The sequence below is a fragment of the Homarus americanus genome, unplaced genomic scaffold (assembly GCF_018991925.1).
Source record: "Homarus americanus isolate GMGI-L3 unplaced genomic scaffold, GMGI_Hamer_2.0 scaffold13846, whole genome shotgun sequence".
Lineage (NCBI taxonomy): Eukaryota > Metazoa > Arthropoda > Malacostraca > Decapoda > Nephropidae > Homarus > Homarus americanus.
In genome coordinates this window covers 1,289,423-1,305,733 of record NW_024757805.1, presented here as the reverse complement: position 1 = coordinate 1,305,733, position 16,311 = coordinate 1,289,423, and the positions used below count along the sequence as shown (strand labels likewise).

The following is a 16,311-nucleotide window of genomic DNA, read 5'->3' as shown; positions in this document are numbered from 1 at the left end:
ATAGACGTCGCCGCTTCTTCAAACGATCAACAATCGTATCAAGGCCGAAGAATGCCACTCAGAGTACAAAACACGTCATAACAGGCTAACCAGAGCTCACACCAAGCCACGAGGAGACCACAAGACGCCAATAAGAGCCCATGGGATTGAAAAGATGTCAACTGCAATCCAAACGGGGCAGCACAAGACCCAATAGAGGTCTTAAACAGCAAGGTGTACCAGCGTGAAGAATAAGGACGGGAAGAGTGGCAGATGAGTCTCCTTCTTGCTTCCTCCCGCCTTCATCCACCCATTCACGTTATATCTCCTGCCTTGTGTCTCGCCACTTACCTCCCCCCCCCCCTTAGTACCTCTCTCTTTTGTCATACCAAATAGCGTAGATCTCTCGTCTCCTAACCTACAGTAGCTCTCAACTAAGGCTCGTCAGTGTATCTAATACTGTAGCCAGTACTCCGGTATCTCACTAGACCCGTTGTTCCGGAATATCTCTCGTCTCTCAGTATGACCCATTGACCGTCAACCCTACCAAGCTATTTCATCTCCTCGTCTTCTTTCTATCTCAGCTAGCTGGTCTCTCAATCTCCCTCGTCTCCCCTACCTGGGCCGGGGCAGCTGCAGGCGGCCGACACTGTCGTGGACAGACCAAGCGGCTCTGAGGGAAAATGAACAATTTCCTGGGCCGCGTTAAAGGCCGGGCGTGGGGGAACCCTGAGACAAGATAAAAATGGGCGACAACTGGGCCGTCCTCCATTCCTTTTGTCTTTCGGGAGGTTAGCTCCGTGTTTTGTGCCTGGCAACCTTTTAACATGGTAATATATGTAAATCTAACTATAACCCGCCACCCCTACTACCACCACCCTCTACAGTCTACACCCCCCCTCTACTACCTCCCTACTTCTCCCACCACTTCTACTACCACCATCCCACCCCCACTATACCACCACCCTCCACACCCTCCCTTCCTTTCCTAGCCAGCTTTCATCTCACCTCCTACCCTCATCCCCTAACCTTCATACCACTTCCTTTCCCCTATCCTCCTCTCTTCACTTACTTTCCTATCTTACCTCCCTCCCTTCCCCTACCCTATTACCTTACCTCCCTCCCTTCCCCTACCCTATTACCTTATCTTTCTCCCTTCCCCTACCCTATCCCTTATCTATCTCCCTTCCCTTACCCCACCCCTTATCTTCCTCCCTTCCCCTACCCTCATCCTCCTCCCTTCCCTACCCTCATCCCCCACCTCCCTACCCTCACTTTCCCCCTCTAAACAAAGATCACACCGGGTTAGTCAAAAATTATCGATGGCGTCCGTCAGCTGCCAGAGATCTTCGCCCTCCTGAACGCCCCAATACACACACATAGCCCACAGACTGATCGATGACTTCAGGAACGAGCGATACCAAGTGTGGTGCGTCAAGGGACCAGATGGGGTATGGAGAGGGCAATTTGAAGTTCTTTTTCCCTTTTTTTAATGCTCAATCGACTGGGCGACGGACAAAGTGGTGGCGTTTGGTAACCTGAGCCCCCCGCAGACTCTATTAACAAGGGAGATAACAGGACTCTCTGGCCACCGAAGCAACAATAATAAAGGAAGTGTCAAAAACACGAGTCTAAATAATAAGCGGCTGTTTGTAACGTGTGTGGACGCATACAAGAAGAAGGAAGTGTGTGTGTGTGTGTGTGTGTGTGTGTGTGTGTGTGTGTGTGTGTGTGTGTGTGACTGTATATATGGATGTACATAATGTATGGATATATCAATGTACACATATTAATAATGTATGTGTTCGTGCTGATATATGTATAGTTATGTAAGGTAAACAGACACATACACACATACGTATACAACAGAGGCGGAAAATAACAAAAGTGTATCATTTTCAAATAAAAACTGAGGTCAATATTTTAGTTTAATATTTTGATAAAGACTGAGAGGATCAAAGGCCGGGTGGACGGGCCGGGTTATGAGATTTTCCTCTGACAACACGACCACGTGGGGCTACACACACACACACACACACACACACACACACACACACACACACACACACACACACACACATTACCGCTCCCTATTCACCAACTAAAAAATAATAAATAGGTAAACGACGAGCACTGTTTTATTAATCAAGCTCTCTCATAACTGGAACTTTATTTTTTTTTTGCATTACTGATGAAATATGAACTTAGGTTAACGTTTTTGATTATATACGGTGACCTGCGAGTGGCAACACCGATGGGGGGGACAAGTTGCAGTAGTACTCTTCAAGCAATGATCCAATTGACTGACTTGACCACCAATCTATAACAGTATTAATTCACAACAGTTCAGTTAGTCACACATCACTATTTGTCTCTAGTTTATAGTGGAGGTGTGTGTGTGTGTGTGTGTGTGTGTGTGTGTGTGTGTGTGTGTGTGTGTGTGTGTACAGTGATCCAATAAGATACAGTGAATGTCAGATCATTATTCATTAACAGGAAAAACAGAGGAACATAATTAAAAGAGAGCAACAAGCAGTGCCAGTTATATGACATGACAGATGTATGTGTGTGTGTGTCATGTCATATGTGGGTAAATACACGTATGGATAAACGTCATGTATGGGTAAATGTCCCGTGTGGGTAATGTCATGCTGATAAAATGCCATGAGGTAGCAGATGTCACGTATGGATAGATACCAAAGGCACAGGTAAAATGCCAAGTGCACGTGGAAGCGAGGGTGACAGTTCTGTGTTCCTCAGTGCTGGTGTGAGGACGACCAAGAAACACCACAACGGCATATATTCTCTTTGAACCTGACGGACACACACACACACACACACACACACGGCGCTCATGACAAGGCTGGACCATTCTGTAGGTGGATATCTCAAGCGATGTACAAGAGTGAGTGGAATTAGTTGAACTTCATACATGGGACGGTGTGGGTGGGGTGGAGGTGTGGGGTGTGGGGGTGGGGTGGTGGTGTGGGGTGGTGGTGTGGGGTGGTGGTGTAGGGGTGGGGGGGTGGTGAGGGGGGGTGGTGGGTGTGATAGGCGTCATGCAGGGTGTGTGGTGGGGGACAAGGCAGCACAGGTACAGGGAGAGAGAATCACACAAGTACTGGTGTTACTGAAGGTAAGGGCATAAATTAGACACCAAGAGGCATTTACGGGGAATAAAAAGGAGGGCGTAGAGGATGGTGTTAAGGGCAACAGGGCATACACATTTATAACATTTATGGGTAAAGAAGGCATACGAAGGTGTGAGAGCAGAGGAAGAGAAACATGCCAAGACGCCAGACAACACTAATGGGACGGGAACATTTACATACACGGGTCTTAGTGTAAAGCAAGACTAACATGCATAATGTGTGGTGCGCTGCTGGGATGCACAGTTCAACGAGCAAACACTGATCCTGGTGCACTGAAGGGGACCTAACACCCTCCCTTACTAACTTCTGATGAACAGAGTGATGGGTACTAAGGACAATCAGAGAGAATCAATGACTGTAATTCAGAATTTACCATCAGAAGTCAGTTAAATACGAAAGAACATACCATGATTTCGTTACTGAGTGACATAAGTTTACCACAAAGAAACAATCAGAAATATTTTAACTATGTTCCTCTGTGCTAATCATTTACAGCCTTTAGGAACAAGGTCATTATACCAAACGGTTGTGGTCGGTGGGTCACTGTTTTGACTTTCCCCTTGTGGTAAACTCACACCGATGACAAGGCTTATAAACAGAGGAAACTAGTTTATGAGAACACAGGCAGGGAGTAGAGGGTCACCTGTCCCCCCCTCACCACCGTCTTGCTCCACCACCTAACCAATTATGTGGCGAGTCTTTCAGAAATACATATTGAAACAAAAAAATACTAACTAATCTCTATAACTTTAAGCCAACGATACATAGTTTTTATGCAGAAATATATATATAAAAATCCAATTAATCTGTGAATATAAAAAGTACATCACAGTAATGGATAGTTAAAAGCATATTACTGTGGAAATGAAAGTAGATATAAGAGTCAGAATATTATGACTCCCTACTGAGTATCATCAATATATATAAGACTCATTTAGCGTGAGTATGGTGAGGTGTGGAGGCTGGTGAGTGGGGTGAGGGAGGAGACAACAGCCAGGGACTCCCTCATATATTACCAATAACCCGTGACTTACCGAAGCCATCGTGTTTAAAGATATCACCGGTGAAGCTCGTGTCCGACTCTAACACGCCCTGAAACACACAAAATACACAGTGTAGTTATCAGTACTGGAGAGCTGCCACATATGGTCACACGTGTCCGGTTAATTATCTTAATATAAAACAAACTTAAACATTATCAAGACATGCATCAACACGGGAGGTGGAAGAGGGTGTACGTCATGCTAGATACCATACGTTTTGGCATTACTGCCCAGACTAAACTCTTTATCTTTCTATCTATGTAGAAACAGGACTGAAGGCCGCATAATCCTAAGTGGATAGTACAGAGGAGGAGGAGGAGGAGGAGAAGGACTGGAATTCATGCAAGCAAGCGAGGAGCAGCGGAACGACAGCAAAAAATAATGGTAAACAAGGTACTACAATGCAACACAAGTTTATCAATTAAGCTGTAGCAAGAAACAAGATTGCATCTCATTGTTCATCACACACACTGAGGAGTGTGAAGGACACATCCGTGCATGTTTTACTCACACACTTGCATGCTCTGACATCAGACATGCAGACACTCGTACAGGAGCAGCGTGGCTGACATGAGCAGTGAAAGTGTATCTGGTAATACCTCGTCGGTAGCTCTTGATGGTTGTCTAATGGCGTCACTACCCTTCAGGCTGTAGCACGCACACAGTCATTTACACCAGCACGCATATACACTCATGTACGTACAACGTCGTACTCTCTAGTATACACACGAGTACATATGTGCGCGTGCTTATGTGCTTAAGGAATTCACTTACTTTGAAAAGCATATATATATATATATATATATATATATATATATATATATATATATATATATATATATATATATATATATATATATATATATATATATATATATATATACACACACGCACAATATTCATTAACTCAGCTCCCAGGTACGCTTCAGGCTGTAAGTGATGACAAAGTTCTTCATTCTGATTATCGGACAACCTGCCCGTCTCGTGTGGCTCCCGTGTAGTCGGCAGGTTGTTCCTCCTCAGGCTTTCCCCGTCCTCCCACCATCTCTCCCTGGGTCATCCTGGTGGTGTTGTCCGTCCAGGCAGTCCTGAATACCTCCTCTTGGTAGTCCTCCCTTCATCCATCCTCTTCAGGTGTCTCAGCCATCCTTCCTGTGACACCTGTGTCTTACTGAGTACAGGTGTCGTGCCCACCAGTGTGTTGTTGCTGTACCTGGTGTCATCGCGGCTGGCTGGCTGGGTGTTCTACTCCTCCTATCCTTGATAGTTATCGACCAACTGTCAGCTCTCTCCACCAATGATAGAGTGAGTACAGTATGAACAAAACACTTCTATTTTTATCTACTTATGGTTCTGTATGTTGCCCGTGTCTCATAACTTCCTTCCTCTCAATAAATACTTCTGGAGTATTTAATCTTATTCAAATTTTAACTTTTTCTCTATGATAAGATTCAAGTCTTCCTTCACTCTGCATAAACTCGATATTTCTTTTGGTTTTACTTTTGTTTTCATTTCACTTTGTGTCGGACAAATAATTTAACATCAAACGTATTTGCCATCACTCTTCACTGTTATCCGCGATGACTACAATAGTCAATATATCCTCGACTTTCCCGAGTTTCTTTTGTGTATCTATTTATCAATCTTATATATATATATATATATATATATATATATATATATATATATATATATATATATATATATATATATATATATATATATAAGATATATATATATATATATATATATTTTTTTTCTGTAAAATTTGGCCACGAACAATAACATACCTACACATAAACTCATAACAAACATCCACACATACAAGCATAACCCAAACACACACACACAAACCTTCATTCTCCTATGAGTAACAAAGTTTCATATAATAATTCTCCTCACTGATAATGACGCTAAACAGCCCAATACCTCCTAAGACCAGAGAATAAGTCCATTTAAATACTTCCCCCTTTTTAATCCCAGCACACAGGTGTGAGAGAAAAATTGCCCCTTAGCAACAGCTCATTAACGTCAGCATTAGTAACAGGGCCTCCGGGAGATGCAGGTGTGAAGAGACGGGTCATAATGTGCCCAGTAAATGACGTGAATAGGTAATTGGGAGTCCGCCTCACATAGGTGATATAAGCTCACGCGTTGATAATACTAATAGGGCTGGAGGGAGAGTCGTGATAAGGGCTGTGTGAGAATAGGACACGTCTGGGAAAAGCTCCTCTGAAGATGGGAATGAATGCGACAACCGGACTCGAATGTTATAAATAAACAAGTTCTATTGCTGCGTTGTATACAAGAGGTCAACAATCCTTATAGAGACGTTCTTCTGAAGGAGTAGGCGTACCGGTATATGTTCTTTCATTGGTTCCCGGAATATGTCTGAATTGTCCGTATATTTGGTTGTTTTTGTCGCAAGTTGTGCATCCGTTCTCGGGGTTGATGGCATGGTGTCGAGCAAATAGTGAATACAACCAGTACATTATCTTCATATGCTGATGATATACGTGAGACTCTTCCTTCCACGTTGACTGTCCTACCTCATATATGACCTGTAATGAACCTGTAGAAGACCTGTATTGACCCTATACATGACCTATACTAAACCTGTATATGACCTGTACAGACCCTACACATGACACTGCCACCACCTGTACATCGATGACACAGGAGGTGGACAAGCGCCCACCTCCTGTGTCTCCCATGTAGTAACTAACACCCCCCCTCCCGCCCCTCATTACCCCCATCCTCCCCTTCCCCTAAACTTATTTTCCCTGTCCTCTTATGTGCTCCCCCATCTCCCTCATCCTCTGGCCTCCAACCACCCACCCCCACTACTTCCCCTCTCTCGTCCTCCCACTCTCACCTCCTCTCATGGTTCCTTCACTCTTGGTTGACCTCCTGTCCCTTCCTCATGCTCTCATCTCCCTCACCCCCTAATCTCCTCCTTCACTCATCCCCATGATATCCTCCCTCCCCACAGCGGAGACCCAAGACGGTATAACACACACACAACTAAACGGGATTTAGGGGGTCTCCTTCCCCGCTTCGCCAGATTCCTGTAGATTTCATATTTTGCCAGCAATGCCAATAAATCAATGCCTGAGGGGCTGCAATACCTGAACCCAGCCGGAGGCTCGGGGTTCAAATTGACTCCTGTGTCCCCTGGCAACAAGGGCTATAATCCCCTTGGGCGAGACCGAGGGGTTGAGCCCCGGGGGGAGTGCGGATCGCGAAATGGCTGGAGGGCCCTCGCAGGGGTAATAAAGCGAAGGGGGGAGACGAGAAGGAGAAGATAAACACATGAGGTAGGCAACATGTGAGGAGCAGTGGCCCTGGCCCGCACATATTGCCTCTCCCAGAGCCTCACTACCTCTCCCTCTCACCGCACGTTTTATTGGCCCCTCGCCTCAACACGTAGAGGGATAGAAGTATAGCGAGGAGGGTGAGCTATACCTCCAGCCAGGTCCCCCTCGAGCACCCGGCCCCTCACAGAGCAGTAAGGTTATATACATACTCAGTTCATATATAAAGTTGTTAAGAATCAGTAAAATAAAACCTCAAGAGGATAAAGGTCTTAGTTGTATCCCCTAAGTCGAAAATTGTAACCTGAAGAAGTGACTAAGTTATGACAGCGTCGTCGTGCGTTTAAATGGCTGACACACACGTAAAGAGAGTCACAGGAGACGAAGGGGAAGAGTGGTTAGGCCAGGCGTCTATAGTGAGTCAGGTGAAGGAGAGTTGAATCTATATATGTGTGGGATTCAAGAGGACAAGAAAGATATATGTGACGTGACTATTTTTTCTCTCCACACGATTACTTCTGACGTATAGTACAAGGGAGGAGGAGGAGGAGGAGGAAGAACGGCAACAGGAGAAAGAGGAGAGGGAGAAGAAGAGGAATAGGAGAGAAGAGGAGGAGCAGGAGTGACCCCATCCAGCTTTCGATACAGACCTAAACGAAGTTACAGCCGGCAGAAATATGTGAAAGCTGAGGCCAATGGGTTACAGGTATACCTTAGTCTCTCATCACGGGGCCCATCACACCTGGTGAAAAGTGTCGGAGTGGTACAGAGAGGGCACAGGAGGGTGAGTGGTGAGGGTGAGTGGTGAGGAGGGTGAGTGGTGAGGAGGGTGACTGGTGAGGGTGAGTGGTGAAGAGGGTGAGTGGTGAGGGTGACTGGTGAAGAGGTGGTGGTGAAGAGGGTGACTGGTGAGGTGGTGAGGAGGGTGACTGGTGAGGGGTGGTGGTGAGGGTGAGTGGGTGGTGAGTGGTGAGGGGTGTGGTGAGGTGGGTGAAGAGGGGTGACTGGTGAGGGTGAGTGGTGAGAGGGTGAGGTGGTGAAGGGTGACTGGTGAGGTGGAGTGGTGAGAGAGGGTGAGTGGTGAAGAGGGTGACTGGTGAAGAGGGAGTGGTGAAGAGTGGTGAAGAGGACGAGTGGTGAAGAGGGTGAGTGGGTGAGGGTGAGTGGTGAAGAGAGGGTGACTGGTGAGGGTGAGTGGTGAGGGTGAGTGGTGAAGAGGGTGACTGGTGAGGGTGAGTGGTGAGGGTGAGTGGTGAAGAGGGTGACTGGTGAGGGTGAGTGGTGAGGGTGAGGAGGAGTAGTGGAGAGAGAGAGACCTAAAAAGAGCGATATTTTTTATACATTTTAGCTCAAGATGTCAACTGTGTTTTCTGAATCGACTAATTTATTATTATTATTATTATTATTATTATTATTATTTTGCACTATAATTCAAAAGTAAATAAATAAATAAATAAATAAATAAATAAATAAATAAATAAATATATATATATATATATATATATATATATATATATATATATATATATATATATATATATATATATATATATATATATATAATCAGGACAGGAGACTTCAGTGGTGTATAATTTAATGGGTGGTAAGGCAGGATTTTAATCAGCGGTACGGGAGGCTCATTGCTGCTGTAATGTCATGAATAATTAATATCAGCAATCATTATTTATTAAAGGTCGCCAAAATTATTAATTAATTGAAGTTCGCCAAATTTCATAATTACATTAAAAATAAGGTATAGTATTTGTGACTAATTACATGGGCGTGTTTTTTTATCTTTGTTTTGTTTATTAATTAATTCAGTTAATTCATAATTATTAATTGGAATTCGCCAATTTTTTTAATTAGATAAATAACAAGTAATTGGCTACGGTCGCTTTTATTATCAATTTAAATCTTTACCTGTTAATATATTAGCGAATTTTAGTGGAAACGTTCGCCAAATTTAATAACTCATATGATATAAGTTCGCCAAATTAAATAACTCACAACACTTCGCCAAATTTAATAACTCACTAAAAATCTCAACTTAAACTATTTGTTACACTTTCATCATTTTTATCATTTTCAATTTTTTTTTACCATTATCTGATTCATTTGTTTATTTGTTTTACTTGTTTATTTATTTCAGTCAACCAGTAAAAATAATCACTGGTAAACAATAAGAATCATTTGTTTTATATTAAACTGAAGTAAAATATTCTCTAGAAACTTCCGAATTAAGTTTTTACGTTTTATTCGTATCAGTAAATTTCTACAATATTTCAAAGTTTATTTTTTCCGAAATTCATGTCTACGTTATTTTCTTTGTAAATTATGTAAATGTAAATGAATAATATAAGTAAGAATGTAAATAAGAATGAATAAGGTCATTGGTGGTTAGGATAAAATGTTGTTAAAAAAAAAGTGAAATCATCCCAAAATCGAACTAGATCAAATATGTCAACAAACTCAAAACAAATATTCAGTTGTTATATTTGTTGTTGTTGTTGTTGTTGTTATTGTTGTTGTTGTTGTTGTTTTTTACGGTGTTGCCCTAGAGTCACGATCGAGCATCCAGAATACGGTCAAGTTGTGTGGAAGTTTTCTCATTATTTCTGGTAAGACTCGTATATATATGGCCAGGCTGTTGTGGGGTAGGGCAGGGAGGGAGGGGTTGTAGGGGGAGGAGGGAGGGAGTTGTGGGGAGGAGTTGTGGGGAGGGAGGGAGTTGTGAGGGAGGAGGGAGTTGTAGGGAGGGAGGGAGTGGGAGGGAGGAGGGGAGGGAGGTTGGGGAGGGAGGAGGAGGGAGCAGGGGAGGGGGAGGGAGGAGTTGTAGGGGAGGGAGGGAGCAGCTGTAGGGTCAGTGGGAGAGAGAGAGAGAGAGAGAGTCTGGAAGAACGGAAGGACGTGAAGAAGATTTAAAGGAGTAAACAGAGGAAAGAGGAGGAGGAGTGTGGGTGGACGGGAGGAGGAAGAAGAAGGGTACGGGAAGGAAAGGGGGGCTACAGGAAGGGGGAAAGGGGACGGAAGGAAGGGAACACATCCCAGCTACCTCCACCTCAACACTACCACCGCCACACAGAGACTGGGATCAAGTCCATCTTCACGTCTAGCGGTGTTGTGGCTTCACGTTCCACCAGTTTAGGACAAGAACATTAAATTTTCAGCAGCCAGGAAGAACTCTTTGAAGAACAGATTCGAATCCTTCTTTGTTCAGCAGTAGGAAGTACTCGATTTCCAGATTTAAATGATATCCAGATTTCAAATTTCCTGTCAAGAACATAAACATACGCTAATGATGAGAACTATTTGGGTAGTTGGGTGGTTGAGGCGTTTTGGGGGTGCATCTTCTGAGGACTTCCGCCCTTAGTGACCGCTGGTTCCGGGTCACTACACTGCCTCTCCACACCAGTTTGTTTGGGTTTGCCGACACGTGATTATTCGTATTGATAACCGGAGCTAATATGCCCCTCGTACCTGTGTTCTATCCTAATTGTCTCATTAAGTTTCTTCTGGAGCTGTGAGGTGTAGGAAGGTGAGTGGGGGGTAGGGTAGAGAGGGGGAATTAGAAAAGGGAAGAAGAGGTTTGGTGAGAGGAAGGAAAGAAAAGTAATGGGAAGGAAAGTATGCGGAAGGGGGGGCGAAGAAGAATTACCTGTCCTACATGACGCGTTCTTATAAGAAGAAGCTCACGACAACCTACTCAAGGGGCACTGGACAACTCACACCCACGTCCTGTAGTAATGTAATCATGCCTGACTTCCTTAACGCACCAGACAGGGCGGCGGCCACCCGTCAACACCATTCAGCTGGTTCACGCGAAAAGCAGTCACCTTTCCCAGCATTCCCTGGTGACTTTCACACCGCTCACGCCAGCAGGAGGGCGCCTACAGCACAAGACAGCCTGTTGGCCCCTAGGCTACCACCTCGCACCCACACATTTCACTCGTTATGTAAGACGAACAGACTAGATAATGATAACTGAGAATCCTGCTCTGTATATTACCGGTGTTGTCTGTCACGAACCAGGAAATGTGATGATTCCGAATGATCTGATCCTGGTACAGTCTTTAGACGTTTAAAGAGCCTTAGAACATGAGGGATAGTAACAGGTTGTGTTTTACAAAATAACAGAATTACTTAATTACTTAATAAGCTACATAATAATATTCACCAATAACCGTGGCGAACAAGACACATCAATGGGAACTCACCAAGTACTGGTCGAACAATAAATACATATTATCTACAAATAATTAATACAGTAACACAAGTAGACATGCCCCTACAACAAGTAAAGAACCCGCCACCGTCCCTACACAGGAAACAAGGTCTCTACGACTACAGGAGGCGCCTCTACTCCACTGCCATGCTGTACTAGCCACAGCCCCGGCCAGCTACTGTTGGTGGTACCTGCTGGGGGCGGCACCGCCAATACCCTACACCCGCCTGCATTGCCGGAGTTAATGCAGCTGTCTACGTGCACATGCTTGTTGTCTGCAGCTTAGCATACACCAGGTAGAGGTGGCGGAGGACCGATGGTGAGAGGCCTGCAGATGGCTTGCTCTAGATGGATTACATTAAGTTTATTCAGATGCGTTGGCGGCAAGACTTGGTGTAAAGACGCGTATTGACTGTCTTTTGTTTTCCTTAATTTTCAGCCGCCAACACATCCGTAAGTTATAACAAGAGTCAAGTTAAAACAATAACAATATATCCAGAGCATGTTACCTACAGGCCTTGGTCTGCCTCGGTCCAGCCAACTCTACCTTCTACTGCTGGTACTGTACTGTACTGTGTTGCCCACTCGTCTACTCACTTCCAGAAAGAGGCCACGCTCGGCGAACTGTTGACTAGCAATCGCTCGTTTTGCCTGCACCTGTCGATGGGTACATAGCAGAGTTAAGGTGTCGCTGAGGCTACACGGTGCATCCCTCTCTGGTGCACCACTACTTTCTGGTGCACCACTACTCTCTTGTGCACCACTACTCTCTTGTGCACCACTACTTTCTTGTGCACAGCTACTCTGTAGTGCACCACTACTCTTTGTGCATCACACTGTGGTGTACCACACTCTCTAGTGCACCTCTTTTTATTGCAGCACTGCAGTGCACCACCACTGTAGTGCACCACCACTGTAGTGCAACACCACTGTTGTGCACCTATTACCAAGTGATGTTCTCACCTGTCTTATAAAAGTTCAGCACTGATCATTTCCCCAACGAGCCCAAACTCGTTCCATTTTATGGTGATGAGAGAGAGTAGAGCAGTTAGTGGCACTATGACCCCTCATGGACCACACTTGTCAGCCATTAACTGCACTGCTTCCCAGTTACAACACCTAAACATGACATTAACTGTATTATATATTATATGTTTTGGTTACATACTGTATATATATATCATTGTTCATTTTTTAGTATGCAGATTCCTACTGTCATTAGTAAGTATTAGTTATTATTCTTAGTATTTGTTACTGATATGACTGAGTGATGCACTGTCAAGCATGCACAGCTGGGATGAGTGAGATAAAACAAACATCATTAGCCTGGCTGGGTGAAGCAAAAGGCTGAACTCAGTAGTGTTGAGTGATGTAACAAAAGCTGTTGCCTGGGTATTAGTGGTGAGGGCGAGCACTGGGTAATATTATTGACAACACAAAAAATAACACACATGCATAAAGATAATGATAATTATTTTAGATTAACTGAATAATGAATATGGCTGTCTTATACTAAGCTGGAAAAAATATATTTATTAATTTATATACACTTATAAATATACATTGAAGAAATTAAGTGAATACCTTTATGTTTATGACAAATAGACGGACATTAAATGACCATTAATTAACCCTCCAAACAGTACAAGCTCCCCCTCTCCCCCTCCCCTGCCTCTCCCCCCTTCCCTGCCTCTCCCCAGCTGCGTGTGGGAATAAGGTTAGTGGGGGATATGAGCGACGACTGACACACACACACACACACACACACACACACACACACATGGTTATGCACATCAACCGCTCCTCCGACATTGTCCCACCTCCTTCCATTACTTTAGGTCCGAACACACTCCAGGTTGTAGATTCCACTAAGCTCCTCGGCGTCACCATAGACAACAAACTAAACTGGAAACCACACGTCAGTGAAGTTGTCAAATCCTCCAGTTTCCGTCTCCACCTCCTTCGCCGACTCAAGTCCCTCGGAGTTCCTGCACCTTACACAACATTCATACTTCCCAAGCTCACCTATGCCTCCCCTACCTGGTCTTCCTCCCTAAATGCCACACAACGTAAACACCTAGAAAAAGTGCAAAAGAGGGCATGCAAGATTATTCTCTCCCCTTCCTACTCCACATATCAAGAAGCGCTCAACACACTGACCCTTTCGACTCTCACTGACCATCACCACGACCTCATCTGCAAATTTGGTAAGAAGCTTCTACACCATCCTCGACACCGGCTCCTACTACCACCTGAGATCCCTAGCCCGAGAATTGCTGTTCGACACCACAACCGCATCCAGCCCATACGAGCACGAACTGATCGCTATAAGAACAGCCCAGTCCCAACCATTGTAAAAATTATCAATAACTTGTAATACACCAGTGTATTCACTCCCAGTAAATCCTACTTCTTGCACTGTCACTATGTTGAAATGCCCTGTAGTTTGAGCTTTTCCCCATCTAGTTATTATATATCTTATTTATATCACTTATGTTATTTGTATATTATTTGTAATTCGTAACCCATTCCCCAAATATGTAACTGTATATTTTCAGCCTTCTGGCTGCCAAGCTCTTTCAATAAACCGTTAATTATTATTATTATTATTATTACATTATTACACACACGCACACACACACACACACACACACACACACACACACACACACACACCTGCAATGAAAAAAATAAAATGTTTTCCTGTAGTGTCCATCATCATACAGAGAAGGAGATCCATAAACAGGATCCCATCACTGTAGCCAGAGTAATATAAACACCCCACCCCCTTCCATAACTCCATAATCCTCTTTTTCCCCGTTCTTCCTTAACTTTAACTTACCCGTCGCTTATTCGTTCCTCTTCCTCTCAATCCCTCTCAGTTGTTCTAATTCTCTCTCTCTCTCTCTCTCTCTCTCTCTCTCTCTCTCCAATCAACTAAGCTTTTGTCTATATTCCCCATTTTTGCCAGTCTTTCTCACTCTTAATCTTTCCTTTTTACTTAATCCCTTACTCCTTAAATTCCCCATGCATTATAAATCCTCCTCCCCCCCTATCGTCCTCCTCCCCACCCTTATCGTCCTCCTCCCCACCCCTATCGTCCTCCCCTCCCCACCCTTCTATCGTCCTCCTCCCCACCCGTATCGTCCTCCTCCCCACCCCTATCGTCCTTCTCCCCACTTCTATCGCCCTTCTACCCACTTCCTCCTCCTCCTCCTCCTCAATTCCAAGAAACCCAAACCTCTGAATTTTCCGTCTTCACTTCTTCCCTGTTTACTGTACTGTACCTCCCAAGTCTTCTTTCCATTTTAGTCTCCTCCTCCCTACTAGTTGCGGGGGAATAGAGAACGAGGAAGTAGTGGCCGTCGGGTTAGGAAAGTAGCCCACAGGAAGTAGCTTGGTCGCCGCTACTGGCCGACACTCGAGCGTAAAATAACAAGTGTGGACAAATATATAACATTTTTCCCCCCGATGACAACGATAGATGGTAGTCACGTGAGGCGGTGTTTGGCGGGTGTCGTGACGCAAGATACACCAGTTGCTGCGTCACAGTTCCTGAGTCGTCACCTCCAATATTGCGTCTCACACGGGGTTATCTAAATTGTGTCACGTGTTTCAGGGATGTGTGATAGACAGGTGGGTTCAGGTGTGTAGGTGACAGCAGGTGTATTGAGCAAGTGGGTTCAGGTGTGTAGGTGATGGCAGGTGTATTGAGCAGGTGGGTTCAGGTGTGTAGGTGATGGCAGGTGTAATGAGCAGGTGGGTTCAGGTGTGTAAGTGATGGCAGGTGTATTGAGCAGGTGGGTTCAGGTGTGTAGGTAAAACACCAGGTAGGACAGGTGAGAGCAGGTGTGAAAGTGTACTGTACAGTGTATGTGTAGGGTCGTGCACACACAGTGTTGTGCTGAAGTGGAGACATTACTTTCGAGGGTACGTGCACGTGTATGGGCGTGTACGTGCGAGGAAGTGCACGTGCGGGACGTGTACACGCGTGGCGACGTGCACACCTGGTACCACCACGTCCGGTCACGCACAACACACTCCGGACAACACGGGCATATCCGCCACACACAGTTACGCATAGAAGTACAGGTAATTAATCTGGTAACCTGGATATAGTGAGTGTGTGTGTGTGTGTGTGTGTGTGTGTGTGTGTGTGTGTGTGTGTGTGTGTGTGGAGAAAGACGGCGATTTGAGGATGAACATGACATGACTGCAAGACAATGCTAACGAGGTAATGATAATGACGTGATAAAATATAATGACGATGACGATCACTTAACAGACGACAATATTATACAATGACACCTGATAATGATGACGTGATAAATTTAAAAAATAATAATAATAAAAATAATATTAATAAACGTCCATCAATCACACTGACCAAACCATCCATCAATCACCAAGGGAATTATTACTCTATCAATAAAATAAACATTGTCACAGCTTAACGTTACTCTCATCTTTATTATTATACAAAAATATTAAAAAAACATTACAGTTATTTGTCACATTTAAAATAATTCAACAAAACTATATTTTTTTAACCTTAGAATGACACGCTCTCTCATTCCCTCTCTTCCTCTCTTCTTTACGAT

At 44.3% G+C, this 16,311-nt stretch overlaps 1 protein-coding gene across 9 annotated transcripts in view; it reads right to left on the bottom strand.

Moving 5' to 3' along the window:
* Positions 1 to 16,311, bottom strand: part of LOC121857814 (transcription factor AP-2-epsilon-like) — a 161,120-nt gene that overhangs the window by 53,264 nt on the left and 91,545 nt on the right. For 7 of the 9 annotated variants that reach the window (XM_042354058.1, XM_042354060.1, XM_042354061.1 and 4 more), the window contains 2 exons: positions 12,308 to 12,367; positions 4,166 to 4,223 (listed from right to left, as the gene is read on the bottom strand). In XM_042354058.1, the coding sequence (XP_042209992.1) occupies positions 4,166 to 4,223; positions 12,308 to 12,367 (118 nt within the window). The remainder of the gene's footprint in view (positions 1 to 4,165; positions 4,224 to 12,307; positions 12,368 to 16,311) is intronic. The other 2 variants (XM_042354065.1, XM_042354066.1) reach the window with 1 other exon arrangement.